The following is a 17,353-nucleotide window of genomic DNA, read 5'->3' on the forward strand; positions in this document are numbered from 1 at the left end:
GCAGACACTGCTAGAAAGTCTGTCCCTATATTTCTTACGGGATGCTTTTAGGTACTGGAACACTGCTGTAACATCCCCATGGAGCCTTCTCTTTCCTCGGCTGAACACCTCCACCTCTCTCAGTCTGTCCTCATAGGAGAGGTGCTCCAGCACCCTGGCAATCTGTGTGGGCACCTCTCTAACAGATCCACGTAATTCTCATACTGAGAGCCCCAGAGCTGGATGCGTTATTCCAAGTGGAGTCTCACAATTGTGGAGAAGGAGGGGCAGAATCCCCTCCCTGGCCCTGCTGCCCACGCTGCTCTGGATGCAGCCCAGGACACGTGTGGCTCTCTGGGCTGGGAGTGCCCATGGCTGGGTCATGTCCAGCCTCTCCTCCCCCAGCTCCCCCAAGGCCTCCACAGCAAGGCTGTTCTCAAACCCTTCATTCCCCAGAGAGCATTTAGCTCACATACAGATCAGGAGGGCCTTTCAGGTTGTTCAAAAGTAGCAATGCAGAGTATTCAGCCCAAATTCAGGAAAATATGATATTGCAAGAACTGTCCTGCCCACCATTATTTTAGCAGCTCTATCCTTTTGGGAATAAATGATATATGAAAATTAAATAACCTCAATACACCTCTTTATAGATTACCTCTGTAATGTCCCAAAGGATATTATATATCAGCGTGTGATTCTGATATAGAAAATATCAGATTCTGATATTTTCTATATCAGAATCACACATTGTTACTGCCAGACTGATTAAAAGCACTGCTTACCAGTTTTCAAATAGATCTGTATTTCCTTAGTTTATAAGCCTTCCATAAAGGTGACTGCTGACCATCATATTACTAAATAACATTAAAATGAGTACTTATAGAGTGTTCAACAGCTTTGACACTTTGAAATTATGATTTAGTTTAATGTATTAAAATTTTCAATTCATTTTATATTTTCTACAATTCATTCTATATTTTCCCTGCTAGAGGCAGGGAAAAAAAAAAACTTATTCAGAAATATGCATTTTTATTTTGACAATCATGCTTTGTTTTGCATATCCTTCACTATCAAGCTATTTTTCATAGACATAAAATCCATATAAATTTGCACACCATATATATATACTTCTATAGAGAAAAAAAATCTTAAGACTCACTCTGTCCTTATCAGAATTTTTAAACACTCATACATATATAAATTTTATATATATATATGTGCACATTCCTTTAAAATGTGTTGTTAGGAGGGGCGTGCAGTTTGTCCTATTTATTTTACTTGAAAAAGGCCACTGTGCTAAATTCTGAACCAGTAAGGTCACAGAACATGCAGCATATGCTGCTCAGGAGCTGGATGTACACACCATACCATAGATGGTGATTTTGGCATGTTGGCTCAGTCAACTCTTAGAGAAGCAAAGGCTCGTGGTGGTTTCTCCAGCTAACAGTGCAATAAAGAGAAAACTTTGCCCTGAAAAACGAAAGTAAGCATGCTTAAAGAATTACTGAAAAACTGGAAAAGGCAAATAATACATTCTAATAATACATATTAGTTGTTATAGTCACTTCAGGTCTAATCTAGACTACTACTCTTCAAATTGCTCAGTACTTTTTAATTTCATACAGCACAGTACCTAAAAACAGAAAAGTAATTGTGAAACACTGGAATCAAAGGTCTCAGTCTCCGTGAATGAAGCGGTGATCTTACTGAGTACTGTTATCTCCGTGACTAGCTGATCTAAGCAGTGTCTCTATACAACGCAGAATGGTTCCCAAGAAGAAACATGTGTAAACCTGCTTTTCTGCTTTCCCACCTACTTAAAATGGCATCACATACCTTACAGGGCCGAAATATGCATCTTTGGCTAATTGCCCGCATTCTGGAATGTGTACTTCACTCGTTTTATCTAATTTATCCCTTTGTGGTTAAATTTATCTCCTGCTGATACAGACATCATACAGAATTCCTTATATGATCACATACTCAATATCTGGGCAATCAACATGTGGTTTTTAGCCACATGCTGTTTATGAGCAATTCTCTTGCAGTGCCACCAGCTAATTTCCATGAGCAGCAGTAGACCTTCACTAACATGAGGACTACTGTGTAATTCAGCTTGCCAATAGGGTGAATGAAAACACCAGCATCTAGCAGGCTTCTAGTCCCAGTGCTGCCCCAAGACAGGGTCCTTGAGGAGTCACACACTCCCCTGCCTCTCAGCTCTGCTGACCAAAGTTTCTGGGATGTGTTTGTGGCTCTTGGCTACAAAAAGAGCTTAGTATGTAGCCCTGAGGCAGTGAAGCTGCCACTACCATCTCCCAGTTTAAATAACCTTATTGCAAAGATATCCCATCTCCTGTACCACACCAAAATATCACACCTTCTGCAAGGGGTAGATGGAGTATTGCTTTTGAGCAACAATCTATAATTAAAAAGTAATCTTGGGTCAATATATTGGTATCTTGCATACCTGATGTTTAAATTTCAACCTAAGTCTCTGTATGGTTCCAGATCTTTTGGGAAATATTCTATTGTGCAGATAAAGCAGAAGGTGAAATTAAAATAATAAAACCCATTTTGGTTCCTAACTCTAGAGTCCCATTTTCATTATATGTAGCAGATGTCTACAAAAGCATGTTAGATTATGACTGTTACTAATATAGTTTTCACTTATTTTGCCTCGGATACATAAAAAAGACCAAAATCAAACACAAAACATCATCAAATCATAACAATTTGTGTATAAATTTTTGCGTCTTTTTTTCTGTCCCTCTAGCTTGTCTGTGTTTATGACTCACCTATATGCCACTCTACTGGATCTATTACTCTCTACTGTAATGTTTTCTCACCACTGCTTTTTTCATGCATAGGCATATATCGATGTTGCTATTACTGGCTTGCTGGTGACTTTGACCCACAACGTGCTCCTCTTTTTTCTTCTGATCACAGGACTCCAGAAACAGACAAGCCTTCTAGCCTTCTAATTTTTAGCTCTCTGGGAAAGGACACTGTATTAAAAAACAAAAGAAAGCAAACAGAAAAACCCCTTCTCTAAACTTCTGTGAAATTTTGCCATGATTTGGGGTGACCGTGGAGATACCAAGAACAGGAAAAACTTCAGCAGAGAAAATAATGTCAATGTTGCAGAATTTGAGTTTTCGAATACTGTTGCATTAAAATACCACATAACTAATATCTGGATAAATCAGTAATAGATGTGGTTCCTCAGTGACCATTAATTTATTACGGGTTATTATTATTAATCCAGTTGTCTTTAGATATTATTTATGTTCTAGATTTTTACATAATAAGAAAACACTGAACAGTCCTTTAACAGGACTAGGACAATTCCTGAAGAAGAAAACAACATTTTTTTCAAATAAAAATGCATTCACTGGTAACTTGCTTTGATTAGAAAACAAAAGATTAATGGAAGATTAAAACATTATTAATTTGCTGTTAGTACATTAATTGGCATTCTTCTCTTTATTGAACAAAATACAGTTACAAAGAACACAGACCTAATTATCCAAACCACTCTCAAGAAGCTGCAAAAAAACAACAAGATTAATTATGGTATGAGAATTTATGATCACACTAAATCAAGACAGCCACGAGCTATGACAATGGATAATACAAAAGCTGAAAACAAGTTATTTACCAAAAGCAATTACATGACATACAGAAGAGATCCCCTTAGGGATACTTTTGCTTGGTAGGGCTATGAGGAAAATGCTGGATGAAATCCCACAAGTGGCTCATTTCAGATAAGAGATCAGTTTCAGAAAGCCTCTATCACATGCTTACCACCCATGCATGACAAAACACCCCTGGAAAAGACAGACATGTATCCTTTGTGCAAAGTATCTAAGGGCACAAATTGGTGCACTCCACGAGGGAAAACTGAACACATCCTTGGCATCCACACAGCAGATTTGTTAAACGGAACATGCCAGATGAGCTTGAGAAAAGGACAAGGATGATGACCTAAAAATCTGGCAAGTGGCTTCTCAATGAGGAAAATTACACACACAAGAACAAGGAAAGTAAGGAAGCAGTATTATTCAAGTAGTAACACTTGTATACACAGCCCAACATCCTTCAAGCCATGGCAAACATCCAGAGCTTCAGAAAAATGTGGGTGGGGGAACAAGGGGAGGGAGAAATAAATAAGGAGAGGATGTGAATAGTTCTCCCAAGACTCTATAGACATGTAGCCTGTCATCCTGTTATTAAAAGTTAAGAAGGAACAAATTCCCCACTGGTTTTGTATAATTAAAATCATTGAATCTTCGTATTAGACTTTGCTTTCAGCAAGACATACTATGTTACTGTAGGAAAAATTGTTTATTTTTGCTGGTAGTCTTGAAGATGTAGGAGGTGAAGAAGAGATAGAAGCATTAAAAAATGGTACAATGGTTATAGCAATTCTGTGAAAATAAGAGACTGCCGACATTAAACTAATCACTTTACTCTTCCTTCCCTCCTTCCTTTCTTTCTTTCCAATGAATTAATTGGTAGCCAAGAGAAGTCTAAGTCTAAAAGCTACATCAGAATAAATAAATGTTTAATAGTTAAAGGCCTGGAAAAAAAAAACCAAAAGGAAATACATACCTCAAAAGATTAAGGGACATCATAAGAAGTGTTTATCATATTAAAGATCCAGTTACCTTCTCAGTTAATTGCTTCTGTCCATACTTGCCTCAAAACTCTTTTCCAATGAGCAATATATTATTGCACATAACTATCCAAAACATTTCCAGTGAGATTTCTGTGCCTGTTCATGAACGTTGCTAGAGGAATTCCTTAAGTGAAAATCCAGGGCTATCCTCTATTCTATTTTCATAACTTCCTTTGAACCATCCCTTTACAGATTTTTTTCAATTTTCTCTTTCTTGGAAATTAAATTATGGCAAAATTTATGGCACAGATACCATATTTAAGGAAATGGTTTCAAAGAAGCACCTACACACTCTATTCAGGAAATGGCACAGAATGACTTTTTGTTTGCTTTATTTACTCTGCTTAAACACAAAAAATAATGCTGCTTTGCTTTTCTTAAGTAGTTTACCATTGGAGTTAAAAATAATAAATATAAGTTAGTTATGTTCATTTAATCTTTTGATTTAGTTAAACAAGATTTCTAAAGGCAGATCTATCCTCTTTGACCAAGTAATTAAAAACAGTACTCATATATTTAACTTTCATAACCCAAGATGTCAAACTACTTGTTGCTACTGAAGATAAACACAATCTCAAATGTCATAGTTTAGATATTGTACTTAATTATTTGAAAACGGTTTCAGATTATTTCTGCCTTACTCTGTCTTTTAAAATTCAAATTTCATTCTTTTGTAACTGAATTACTTTTTTTTTTTGCATCCAAGAACTATCAGCTTTCAATGTCCTTCAATGATTTCCTGCTTTCCAGATTGTGTTGAAAACATGAAAGACATGTTTCTTGGGCTCAGCTATGAGAATGTTAACAGAGAATTTCTACCTGTTGCTGACTGGAAAGTCCCAAACATTTACTGTTTGAGGCCCAATAGATGTTTGCTTTCCTTTATTTAAAGGGAAAAAAAAAAACATTGCAACAATAACCGACCAACAAAAAAATGAAAACCACTGAATCAAAAAAAAATTTGTGATGAACATATCTCTTGCTGCACTCTCAGAGACATGACACAAGCTGAAGTGATTTGAAGCTATAACCTAACCCCAGTAATTTCATTCTCTTACTATTGCTGTATGGGAGAATCCTCAGATTTCTCAACATAATGATATGTGATTTCTAAGGAACAAGTCACACTGAAAGGAGGAGGGAAGGGCTCACCTCTTAAACAGTTAACAAAAAAAAATGCTTTAGTTAAGTTCTTAGCTTTGAAAGAGTTTTTCAAATTGCTATTGATCACTTGTTTACAACGTTGAATTCAGCATCAAGTGAAAAAGATGCCGTTAAACATCAACAACAACAACCAAATTAAAAATTCCACAATTTCAGAATCCACATATTTAGATTAAATACATATAAAACCATGCCTTACCAATGACATGGGAAGTATATCCAGGTTGCCATGTGGCCATATACTTGTTTTAGTCATTTTAGCACACGCTGAAGATGATTTGAACTCTCTTAAATTTTACAATTCAGTGTAAGTTATTTGTCCTTCTCAGAGGTACAAGTATACATCCCAGAGCTTTTAAGAAACTAGGATTCTTTAAATCCACAGGCTTTAGACTTCAGAACAAGTGGAAAATCTTCTATCAGGTTAAATTAAACTCCACGCTATCTTCATCTTATAGAACCATCTGAATTTTTCAAATCAGAGCAGTTTACATAGACAGTCTTTCATCCTGACATTTTGAAATACTTAGAAAAGCCAAACAGAAACAAAGCCACTATCAAACAGCAAAAATATAAACAGCATGAAGTGTTTCTTCTAGAAAAATTCTCCTGCTTTGCTAAAATAGAACATAGAAGAAAAAAATAATGCTTGTAAAGATTCTTTTGGACTTAAGATATTTGACGTTCTGTGCTTTTTATGCAATCAATAATCCATTCTCAATTCCAAGTTCATAACACATGCTACTATTCAGACAAACACTCCTACTGCAAGTATTGCAAATGTGCCAAAAACTCAATTTGACCAATTACAGTTATCAGGTTCAATATTCCACTTCCAATCTTGGTCACAGAAAGGTGTCTGTATTATACAGACAACTAGCTACACACATACACAAATATGAAGAATTGTAGGTGGAATCTTTCATGAAAGTGGTATCTCCAGATGAAAAGATGTACTGTCAGTTCTTTGGTTTCTCTCTCTTGTGTTTTTGCAAGGCTAAAGGGTTGACATTGCACAGTATTTAAACAATGCAAGTTTCTTCCTAATTTTTGTTCTAGAAATTGCTTTCCAGACCATGATTTTACCCAGCATTCTAGTCGAATGTATCAGTAGCTGCAAACTTGGAAAAAGCTGAATATCATTTCTAAAGCAGGGAAAAATGCTGCCAGTAGATGCTTAGTTGAATTTCAGAGCTGTCATGTGGAAAAATCTAACTTCAATTACTTTAAACATAATTTGCAGGTGTTAATCCTGTAATCTGGAAACACCCAGCTAGCAAAAATGCAGCTACCAGAGATTCTGCCACTAAAGCCTGTGGTTTTCACAGTAGTTACTTAAATTGCAATTTCTTCTGAATAACCTTGTCAAGAACTAGGTTGTGCTATGTACTTCCTGAAGAACATACAAATTCCTGCTTCAAAACCATACAAAAAATATAAAAGACACAAGAAAATATAAACTCTGTTTTACAACTAGAAAAGTCATATAAAGAATGCAAAATAGAGTGTACATTAGAAGCATTAGAAACTCAAGACCTCAGCTTGATCCTGTGGCAGGATCTATGAACAAAATATCCCCTTTTTGAGGAGGTTTATATGGGGACAGGAAGAAAAATCTGGAGGTAGAAGGTTTTTAAGAGGAAAAGGAAAATTAAAAGGAGCCCTGTCATAATTTCTCAAAAAATATTTCAGATTCAAAGCAAAAACTTAATTTTTATCATCATGTTTGAGAACAGCTCCATTAATTTCAGGAGAGAGGGAAATAAGGACGTGGAAAAAGGCAATTTTAGCATGTTAAGACTGACCAGGAAAACATGCTCCATTGTTTCAGAGATTTGATTAGATATATTGTTGCTATAGTTTAAAATGAAAAGAGGTAAGAAGAAAAATAAAATAAAAAAACTCCTACCCCTCAAGAAATCTTAAAAATCTGGGGAAAAAAATGAAAATCCAAACACCCCTCATCCTCCACCAAAACCTTATGAACAACTTGCAGGTCTCATTAGCTAAATTAATTTAAGAATGGTCCACTTTGACCTGGTACAAAGTAAAAGTTTCACACAATTTCAGAAGAAAAAAATATATTTTAAGTATAATTAAGTTACTTGGTTTTGCTTTTGGGGTTTTGTTGTGGTTGCTTGTTTTATTTTTTTTTTTGTTTGGTTTGATTGTTTTTGTGTTTTTTTTTACTTTAAACATAATAAAAATGAAGGCTTCAAAAGGAATAAGAATAGTTTCTAAAATTCCTAAAATCTCTAAAAGGAAGGTTTTCCTAGGGAAAATTTTCTTCTGTTAAATAGATATTTCATTAAAATGTGTTTGACTACAACTTTAAAATCATTTCCCAAAATTATCTTTTAGTACTAGGTCTAATAATTTTCTGGATTTCGTATTCGCATATGCAGTTAGTACAGTCATTTTTCCCACTATCAATGGTGCACTCACTTTTATATCATCTCTGCAAAATATTAAGCACATCTCTTTTCATCTTGCTGTATCAAATCCTCCTGGGTTTTTTTCCCTTGTGTGTCTTTTCTAGCAGATAAAAATATTCTTCACCGCATGGCTGTTCAGCATCTAGTAGATTTCTCTGCTACTGGAGTAAGAATTTAAAGTTAGCTTTCCAAATTATATCAGAAACTAATGGCACACAGTTTGAGTAACCCCTGTGCTCAGCTTCCTTGAAAAAGCCAGTCATCAAATAATAAATCCTTTCTACACTATAACCTTACTATGATTTAACCAGGGCAGGTTTGTTTAAACTTTGCCATTGAATGTGTGTATGTTCTACAATCACTGTTTCAAACAGATGTACATCCGAAAATTGAATAAATAAAACAATGCAAAGATAAGGCCATTTCCTGGTCTTTGACTCAAAACCCCAAATTAAATAGTTCTTGTTTCACTATGCTCATTTACTCTTGAAATGTAAATCACCTGTTAAAAAAATAAAATCTTTCTGTCTTCACTTCCATTATCCTACCCCAACATGGTGTAGCAAAGTCCATAGAAATAACAAAGATGATCATCTCAACTCACTCATTTCTTTGGGAGTTAGTGTAAGTCAGGATGTGTGGCTACCCGCTATTTCATTTAAAAAATACTTGGAGAAGTAAAACTAAAAAATTAAATAAAAGATGTAGCCATAGAGTGTTTGGCTATTATATTATGTAGTAGTATCATTCTGATACATAAAGTCTTTCCTTCATGCCAGCTTTTCACAGAATCCAAAAAAAATTACAGTACAAGGGAAATCTGATTTCTGCAGCCACCTGAGTTACACAGAGAATGGCATTATTATTGTAACAATGTCAAAATCCAAAAGCAGGTCCTTCTATTTAATGCACTTCATATACCCATTTAATCTGCAAGTCGAAACAAAACTAAATTAAACAATTACTGGCAGTTCTGTATAAATCTACTCTTCCATTATTAAACAGTTATTGGAAAAATACACATATATGGGGTCAGTTAAAAAAAAATATAAGTACAGATTAAAATTCTGGAAAAACTCCGCTGAGTCGAAAGTAGCAGGATCCACAAGCCGTATCTGGGATTGATGTAATGTAGTAATTATTTATGACATTGAGCCACACAGAACTATGAAAAATCTGAAGCATGGATGCAAGAATTAGCTTTGTTTAATTCCTCTGATGGGTGTTACTGGCCAAGATCAGATAGTCCTGCTAGATCACCCCCTCCATTGCCACACCAGCCTTGAACTGGTGTGTAAGCAGCTCTTATAATACTGCTTTTGTCCACCCAGTAGAACATACTGAAAAAATAGGATTTCTGTCATTGAGCAGAATGCATTGTTGTAATACAATTTCACCTCTTTATGTTCAGTCCAATTGATGAAGCATCTTTTTTTAATCTTCTTTCTTTTCTTCTTCTACTTGAAGAAATGTAACTGTGTCCAACCACATGAGTGATCTAGCCATCCCAGAATGTATTCTAGGATAACTTCTGCAGCTCCAATAGATGTATTTCCAAAAGGCCTTGGACAGCCTCTTTGCTTTCCACTTCTCCCCCTCTTGGTAACTTTCCTTGCACATACATGTTCAACAATTATGCTGACTGCACATTTCTCTCAAAAGGCATAAAAAATATACCCTTAAGACTGAAAAGGGTGTAAAGAGTTTAATTAACTTTAATAGGGGCATGACTCAGATGCACATGGCATTATTCACCAAGTCTTGTAAATGACATGTTACTTTGCTATTACACTGCTTACTGTAACAGAAACATCTTGCTTGCAGGTGGGACAGAGCTGCAAATTCAGAATGCAAAGTGCCTTAAGGCATGCAATAGCAACATGTACCCATGCTGTACAGGAGCTATCATAGGAGGATTTAAAATACAGGACCAGAAGCATACAGGGAATACTGTAAAATGGTAAAGTGGTGCAAAATTCAGCTGATGATTTGCTAGTCTATTTACCATACATCATCCCAACAGAAGACTTCATCACTTTTCATTATCTTCTAGATCACGGGCAAGGCATATTTTATTGTGATTTTCATAAGAAAACCAAACAAAACCAAAAAACAACCAAACAAAAACTCCCAAACAAACAAACAGAAGGAAAAAAAGGACACTGAGGAGTAAAATTACTGAAGTGTGGAAGTGTGGATTACAGTGGATTATTCTTTTTTTCTTTTTCATGTTAAGTGAAAGTCTAAGAAAAGTCTAAGGAAAACATTCAATTTCTAATCAAGACTTTCAAAAATCGTGATACAAAACACAGGCCACACAGAATTCTTTAATCCTTGGGAAAAACTAGCAGCAATAATTTACATCCTCTGAGGTTCCCATAAAGCTCTAGTAGTGTTCACTTCATGCGCCCAATGTGAACTTCTATGCTAAGAACAGAGATGCATTTAAATTTTAATTAAATTTTAATTTCTATTCTCTTACAATAGAAATTAAAGTTCAATTAAAATTTAAATGCATCTAGAATACAAATTTACAGGGGTATGAAACTGGAATGTGATATTAGCAATCTAATCCAGATTAGCAAAAATTATACCTCCACTTTTAGAAGAATATATTCATCAAACAATTCTGGCATCACTCATTAGTAATCACAGAATATTCCCTGTCTGGACTTAATTGTATGGTAGCATTATCAACCCAATCATTACAGGAAATATTCATGAAAAGGAAAGTATTTTTAAGCCTGTGAAACTGGCATTCATAACTAAATGAGGAAAGAAATAAAATTTCAAATCTGATAGATGCCACAGAAATATAGTTTTTTCTTTTCCCTATATCTTCAGGAGGCAAAAGCTATTACACAAGAGGGGTTTATTTGGGTCAAGAACTACTAATATTTTTAGGGATCTTGTCAGAAACTGTACAATCAGTCCAGTGCTAAAATATTCCCATCACTTCTGTATATCTCTGAACCTGCTGTAGCTCTTTTTTAATCTGCAGAAGAATTCACAAACCCTTGATTCACCCTACCTTGTGTACATGCCCATATACTTGAAAATAGGACTGCTGTAGGATCCATATGTGATAGCATTTTGTGAATAACCTGACTTTGGTGCAACAGGAGAAGAGGAAGTATCGCTTCCTTCCCTGCACATATTCACATATGCACGTATTCACATATGGCCTATGAAAATGTGTGAAAATGCCGAGGGCTTAAATCTCTAGTGAGCTGCCAGCTATGAATGCTCAGAGATCTGTAACTTAAGGAAACTTATTCCTACTTTCATAATTCCAGCAATCGACATCTCCAGTGCAAGTCCTTTCTCTTGCTAAATATGTAACCCTTCTTCACAAAGAAACTAAGAGGACTGAAGGTTTTCATGACAGAAAGGCCATAAGAACTGCTTAAAATTAAATTTTGTCCCATACACCTGAATTCTCAGAAACGGCAATACAGTTTTCCATTAATCCTTCCTAAAAACAGTCAGTTGAAGCCAGGTGTACTTACTACAGGTTGAAGTTAGCCCACCATGGTAAAAAGCTAGCCCAAAGTGTTTTCTTAAATTAAAGAGCAGCTCTGCAGGAAAAGATTGGGCACAGTCAGAGCTGGTAGACACAAAACTGACCATTAGCCAGTAATGTTTCCCTTGCACCAGAGAAGGCAAATGTTATCCTGGTCTGCATTAATCAAATGACTGCCAGTAGTCTGAGGGAAGTGATCCTTCCCATCAACTCAGCCCTGATGAGGCCATGCCTGGAGCCTCGTGTCTGTTCTAGGCTCTCCAGCCCACAAGAGAGATGAACATGCAAGAGGAGTCCAACAAATGGCCACAGCGATGATGGGGGGGACTGGAATGACAGGCTGAGAGGGACTGTACAGCCTGGAGAAAGGCAGGCTTGGGGAGATCCTATTAATGGATATAAATACCTAAAGGGAAGGTGCAAAGTCAGGCTCTTTTCAGTGGTGCCCAGCAAGAGAATATGAGGCAACTTTTGCAGACTGGAACACAGGATGCTCACTCTGGACATTAGGACACTCTGAGGGTGAGCCCTGGAATAGCTTTTCCAGAGACGTGGTGGAGTCTCCTTCTCTGAAGACAGTCAAAAGCTGCCTGGACATGATCCTAGGCAGCTGGCTCTATGAAACCTTGTTTGACTGGGGGATTGGACAGGATGATGTCTAGACGGGCAGGATGCAAACCTTATTCAGACTATGATTTGGTGATTGTATTTGGAAGGGAAGGGTGAAACAACAGGAAGTGCAATATATCAGATGATGATGTTAAAAAATATATACCTCGTTGTGATTTTTTGCCTTGAGTTGAAAATATATCCAAGAACCCATTTGATCTATTACAAATCTAAAAGGAAAACTCTAGTCATTAAAGTAACAGAAGTTTATTTAAACCTTCCACAAGAACATGAAACTTCTTTTGAGTTTGCTCGAATGTAATATTGCCAGTCATAATTAGGTTCATCGATATAATTTTGATCATAATTTTTCCAAGATTTATGCAAAACACAGTAAAAACTGGTTGGATGGGTACAAAACTGCTTTCAAGATGGCTGTACATGAAGCAAGTAGGGGCATGGTAATACTTTAGCGCTGGCTGACTAATTGACCCACATAAATACAGTACTTGTATCCTAATATTTTATCCTCATCTCATGTTTTTCCTGCTGTCTTATCTGAAATGACTCCTGATTAAAGCATTTTGATCCTATAACAACAATATGGTCAGTTTTTCAAAGGTAGGGAGTGTGTTTTTATTTTCACTGTCTTTGGCTTTATTTTCAACTTTGGCCCGTAGAAGAGGAACTTATAGCCTACTCTGGACAATGGAACAAAACTCACTGGATTTTCACTTGGTAAGTATTTTTCTGGGGAAGGATAAAGGCAACTGCTTAATATTATTAAACAGTTATATTAATATAATTATTTTGTTACTACTTGCAACTGTTTTAAAAAGATGCTCTATTCTCCATATGACTATTTTCTGATACACGAAACACCACCACTTTACTTCCTTCTGCCCTGTGTGAACATAAAAAGGGTACACTGTAGCAAGCACAATAATTTAAATACAAAATAGAACAGCATATAGCAAGCATGTAGCTCAAATAGTCTGACAATACAATGGCCACCATGCAAAATCTGTTTATCAATGGCCTACATTTGCTTACACCCCTTCCAGACCTAAACCTGCTCACACCCAGTCAGCCCATAAAACAAACACATGTGCACATGCACTTATCCACGAAGCTCATACATGAAGTTTTAGGCAGAGTAAAAAACTGCACCTGCCACAGACATCTTTTCATTAAAATCCTTTCGTTAGGATTTTTCCTGCTGAAGCTGAGAAGTTTCAGCAACAAAGTGTAAACCATGGTTATCTGCTGCTGTGGAATGCAACAGGTGCATCCGTGATTGGTCTCCTGCAGATGTTTGGATTTACTGACCACTCACGGCAGAGCTGCTCTCTCTCTCTGCCGGGACACAGATCTTTGTTATTCATTCTTTTCTATTCTTAGCTTAGCTAGCCTTCTGAGAACTTTCCTTTCTATTTCTTTTAGTATAGTTATAATGTAATATATTTATCATAAAATAATAAATCAAGACTTCTGATAATGGAATCAACATTCTCGTCTCTCTTCATCCTGAAAACCCTTGTGACCACCGTCACATGCATCTGCTACAGTAACTATTGTATACAATGTAATTTTAGACACTAGTTTAGGTTCTTTTGTTGAGATATCTACTATAATCACAACCACAAATATTAAAAAATAAATCCCTGTGAGAAGAATCACCCTAGTAAGAGAAGTTCCACTAAGCCATTTATAGACCCAAAGGAAAAAAAAAAAAAAAAAAAAAAAAAAAGTTGTATCAATTAAAAATTATGGGAAAAAATCAAAAGGAAATCGAAATTCCACAGAAACACTGAACTAAGAATGCAGTAGGAGCACATGTCAACCCAAGAAAATTCATACTTAATTCTAAAATAGAGCTCAAAATAATTTATTAATAGATCATAGATCATACTTATCACTACTGAAAAGACCCAGTTTGATCTAGTTTTAAAACTATAACGACTATTTTAAATAATAATTAAAATAGTAATAACAACAACACATGATTCAAAGACTATGTTTATTTCTCCTTAAAAAAAAAAAAAGAAAGTAATTTAAAAAGAAAGAAAAGTATTAAAAGTATTTAGCATGCTCTTTTGTCCCATACCTGGAAATGTTCAGAGTCAGGCTGCATGGGGCTTTCAGCAACCTATCCTGACAGAAGGTGTCCCTGCCTATGTGAGGGAATTTGGAACCAGATTATACTTAGGTCTCTTTCAATCCAAACAATGCTATAATAATATAGAATGGTACAGAAATATCATCCAAACCCTAAATATATGGTCACAGCAAATGAGAAGAATAATTTTTCACCTTAATCAGAATTTTAAATTAATAAATGCAGCATTACAGAATTGCAGCTTGTATAGAGACATACACACACACATATATATATACATACATATATATATATATATATATATATATATATATATATATATACACACCTTCTTTGTGATACAGGCATACAGGGGTCTAAGCTGTGGCTGCTCAGTGAAACATAACTTTAATCCCCACTTATTCCAGTATCTCGTACTTCAAATGCAAGAAAAACAACAGGAGGTTTCCCAAGCTGCTTATGTTTTTGGCCCTAGGAAATGCCGTCCATGAGGACAACTGATTTTATTCACACTTGAGACTAGAGGCAGAAGGCAGTGCCAAAATACTACTTCAAGAATAACAATATCTCAGTAAGTGTAAAATGAAATTGTTGTAACTAAGTGTCCAACATATAAACCAGGGGAAACATTGCACTGCAAATCTATCCCTCCACAATTTTCAAATGTAAACCTGAATAGTCTGCATTTGCTTGTAAAAGGAAATAAGGAGATATTTTAGTTCCTCACAAAGCAGAACGGCTTGCAAGAAAGAGGGACAGCAGGTGCACAAGGCCAGGATAAGCAGGGAGACAGCAGAGTGCCAGGGGAGATCAGCCCAATCTCAGAATCTCTGGGAACAGAACTGGGGGCAGGATTAAAGGAAGTGGCAGATGAGGTTTCCATTGCAGGATCACAGCTATTACAATTCTAGTGGCCTATATCAGAAAAGACAGCAGATGTCATTTTAGACAGGTCTCTATGGGCCAGTCTGGGCTTCCTGAGGATTCCAGTGCTACCAAAGCAACCTGCAACCTTTTTCAACAATTTTCCAATGACCTAGTCCAGTTCCAGTCCTGGCCACATGCCTACAGGTGCAGGCTGGCATCACACTTCAACCCTCATGGCATTCCACAGTGCTTTTGAATAGATTCCTTGCATGGAGCCCAAAGTGGTGCAATAACAGAAGGCAAAGAAACCTAACACAAAAGTTTCTCTAAAAACTAAAAACTTTACTCAGATGACTAGGCTAACTTGCACATGGATGCACAGTAACTGAAGAGGTTCAAGAGAGGAGAAAACACATTTCATGAGCACAGAAGGAGACCAAAAATTCAAATACAGAGAATTATGTGTCTAAGTTTATTTCAAGTGATCCTGTACTTTTTTAAATTAAGAAGTTGTTTGTTGTTTTTTTGAGAGATTTAAGATATTGCCTTAAATACAAAAAATATAATCATTACTGAAATGTGCCATTACTTTTTTAAAATTTATCTTTGAAATTTAAGAACAAACTCAAATGGGAACAGTTTTATAGAGTCATGACTACACCTCTTTTTCTTTAAGGTACAAACAAAGGTGAAAGTGAATTCGTACATTGTCTCCAGAGAGGTAAACTGGTGCATCCTCAGTGAGTTTTTATTGTTATTATTACTATCACTTCATTATTTTATTTTGCAGGAGTCTGAAATAAAAGCTGAGCAATGGCAAATTGATGAATAAGCAAAACAAACTACCTGTAAAGCACGTAAGAGGATGTAAACTACACCCAAGGGAAACGCACTGACACGGCCCCGGCTCAGGTCTCGACTTTCGGAAATAAACACCCATGTGAGAAACGCAGGCGGGGACTCTCTAAGTTTCTCTGTATCTTGGAGAGTATCTCCCCGCGAGGAAGCAGGCTGAGAACCTCACTCCCGACACTCGGAACCGCTCATCAACATCGCAACTTTTACAACGGCCCTTCCATCCTCCCTTCCAGGGATGTGGCGAGACCAGCCAGGCTCACGGAGACGCGCGCTCGGCACACCCAGCAGCCGGGGGAGTCTCCCTGCCGTGCGGGCAGGGGCTGCGGGCAGCGGCGGCAGCAACCTGCCGGCCGAGGAGGAGCCAGCGCGGAGCGCTGCCCGGCCCGGCAGCCGCAGGTGCGGACCTCTCACGCCCCAGCGCGGCGGGGCAGCCGGACCCGGAGGGGCGGGCGGCATCCCGCGGGCCCCCTTACCTGTGCCACGGCGAGCAGCCCCAGGGCGAGGGCGAGCGGGGAGGCGGGCGAGCCCCGGCGCTGCCCCGCGGCCATCCTGCTCCCGCTGCGCTCCGCCTGCCTCGGGCCGCCCTGCGCGCCTCTGCGAGCGGCGCGGGGTGCGCGGCGCCGCCGGGCCCCGCAGGGCAGGGAGGTGCGCGGGGCGCGGCCCCCGCTGCCGGACGGCGGGGAGGGAGCGAGCGAGCGAGGGAGGCGGGAGCCGCCCACCACGGCCCGCCCCCGCCCCGAGGGTCCTGCGGGCAGGGCGCGGACCGAGCGCGGACGGTGCGCACGGGGCTCGGCAGCGATGGGCGGCCTTGGGACGGAACGCACGAGCAGCCACAGGAGTTGCAGGCAGCGATGGGGGACGCGGAGCGAGAGGCGAGGGCGAGGATTCGATGTTTGGGAAGAGATGGCCGTGTGGGCAAGAAGGGGGCACGCAGGCAGGCACAGAGCAGGCAGGCTGGAATGGACGTTCCAGGCTGAGGCAGACGGGGCTGGGGCACACAGGCAGGCATGGGCCCCGCGCAGGCGGGCATGGGCCACGCAGGCCTGGATGGTTAAAGCAGGAGCAGGGTATATTGGCGAGGGTGGCCCTGTGGCAAGCACAAGGCAGGCAGTCGTAGC

General features: G+C 38.3%; 1 protein-coding gene across 1 annotated transcript in view; it reads right to left on the reverse strand.

Moving 5' to 3' along the window:
* Positions 1-16,783, reverse strand: part of ADAMTSL1 (ADAMTS like 1) — a 392,889-nt gene extending 376,106 nt beyond the window's left edge. Inside the window, exon 1 of the mRNA XM_058823311.1 lies at positions 16,709-16,783. Coding sequence (XP_058679294.1) covers positions 16,709-16,783 — 75 coding nt within the window. The remainder of the gene's footprint in view (positions 1-16,708) is intronic.
* Positions 16,784-17,353: the final 570 nt, after the last annotated feature.

The sequence above is a fragment of the Ammospiza caudacuta genome, chromosome Z (genome assembly GCF_027887145.1).
Source record: "Ammospiza caudacuta isolate bAmmCau1 chromosome Z, bAmmCau1.pri, whole genome shotgun sequence".
Lineage (NCBI taxonomy): Eukaryota > Metazoa > Chordata > Aves > Passeriformes > Passerellidae > Ammospiza > Ammospiza caudacuta.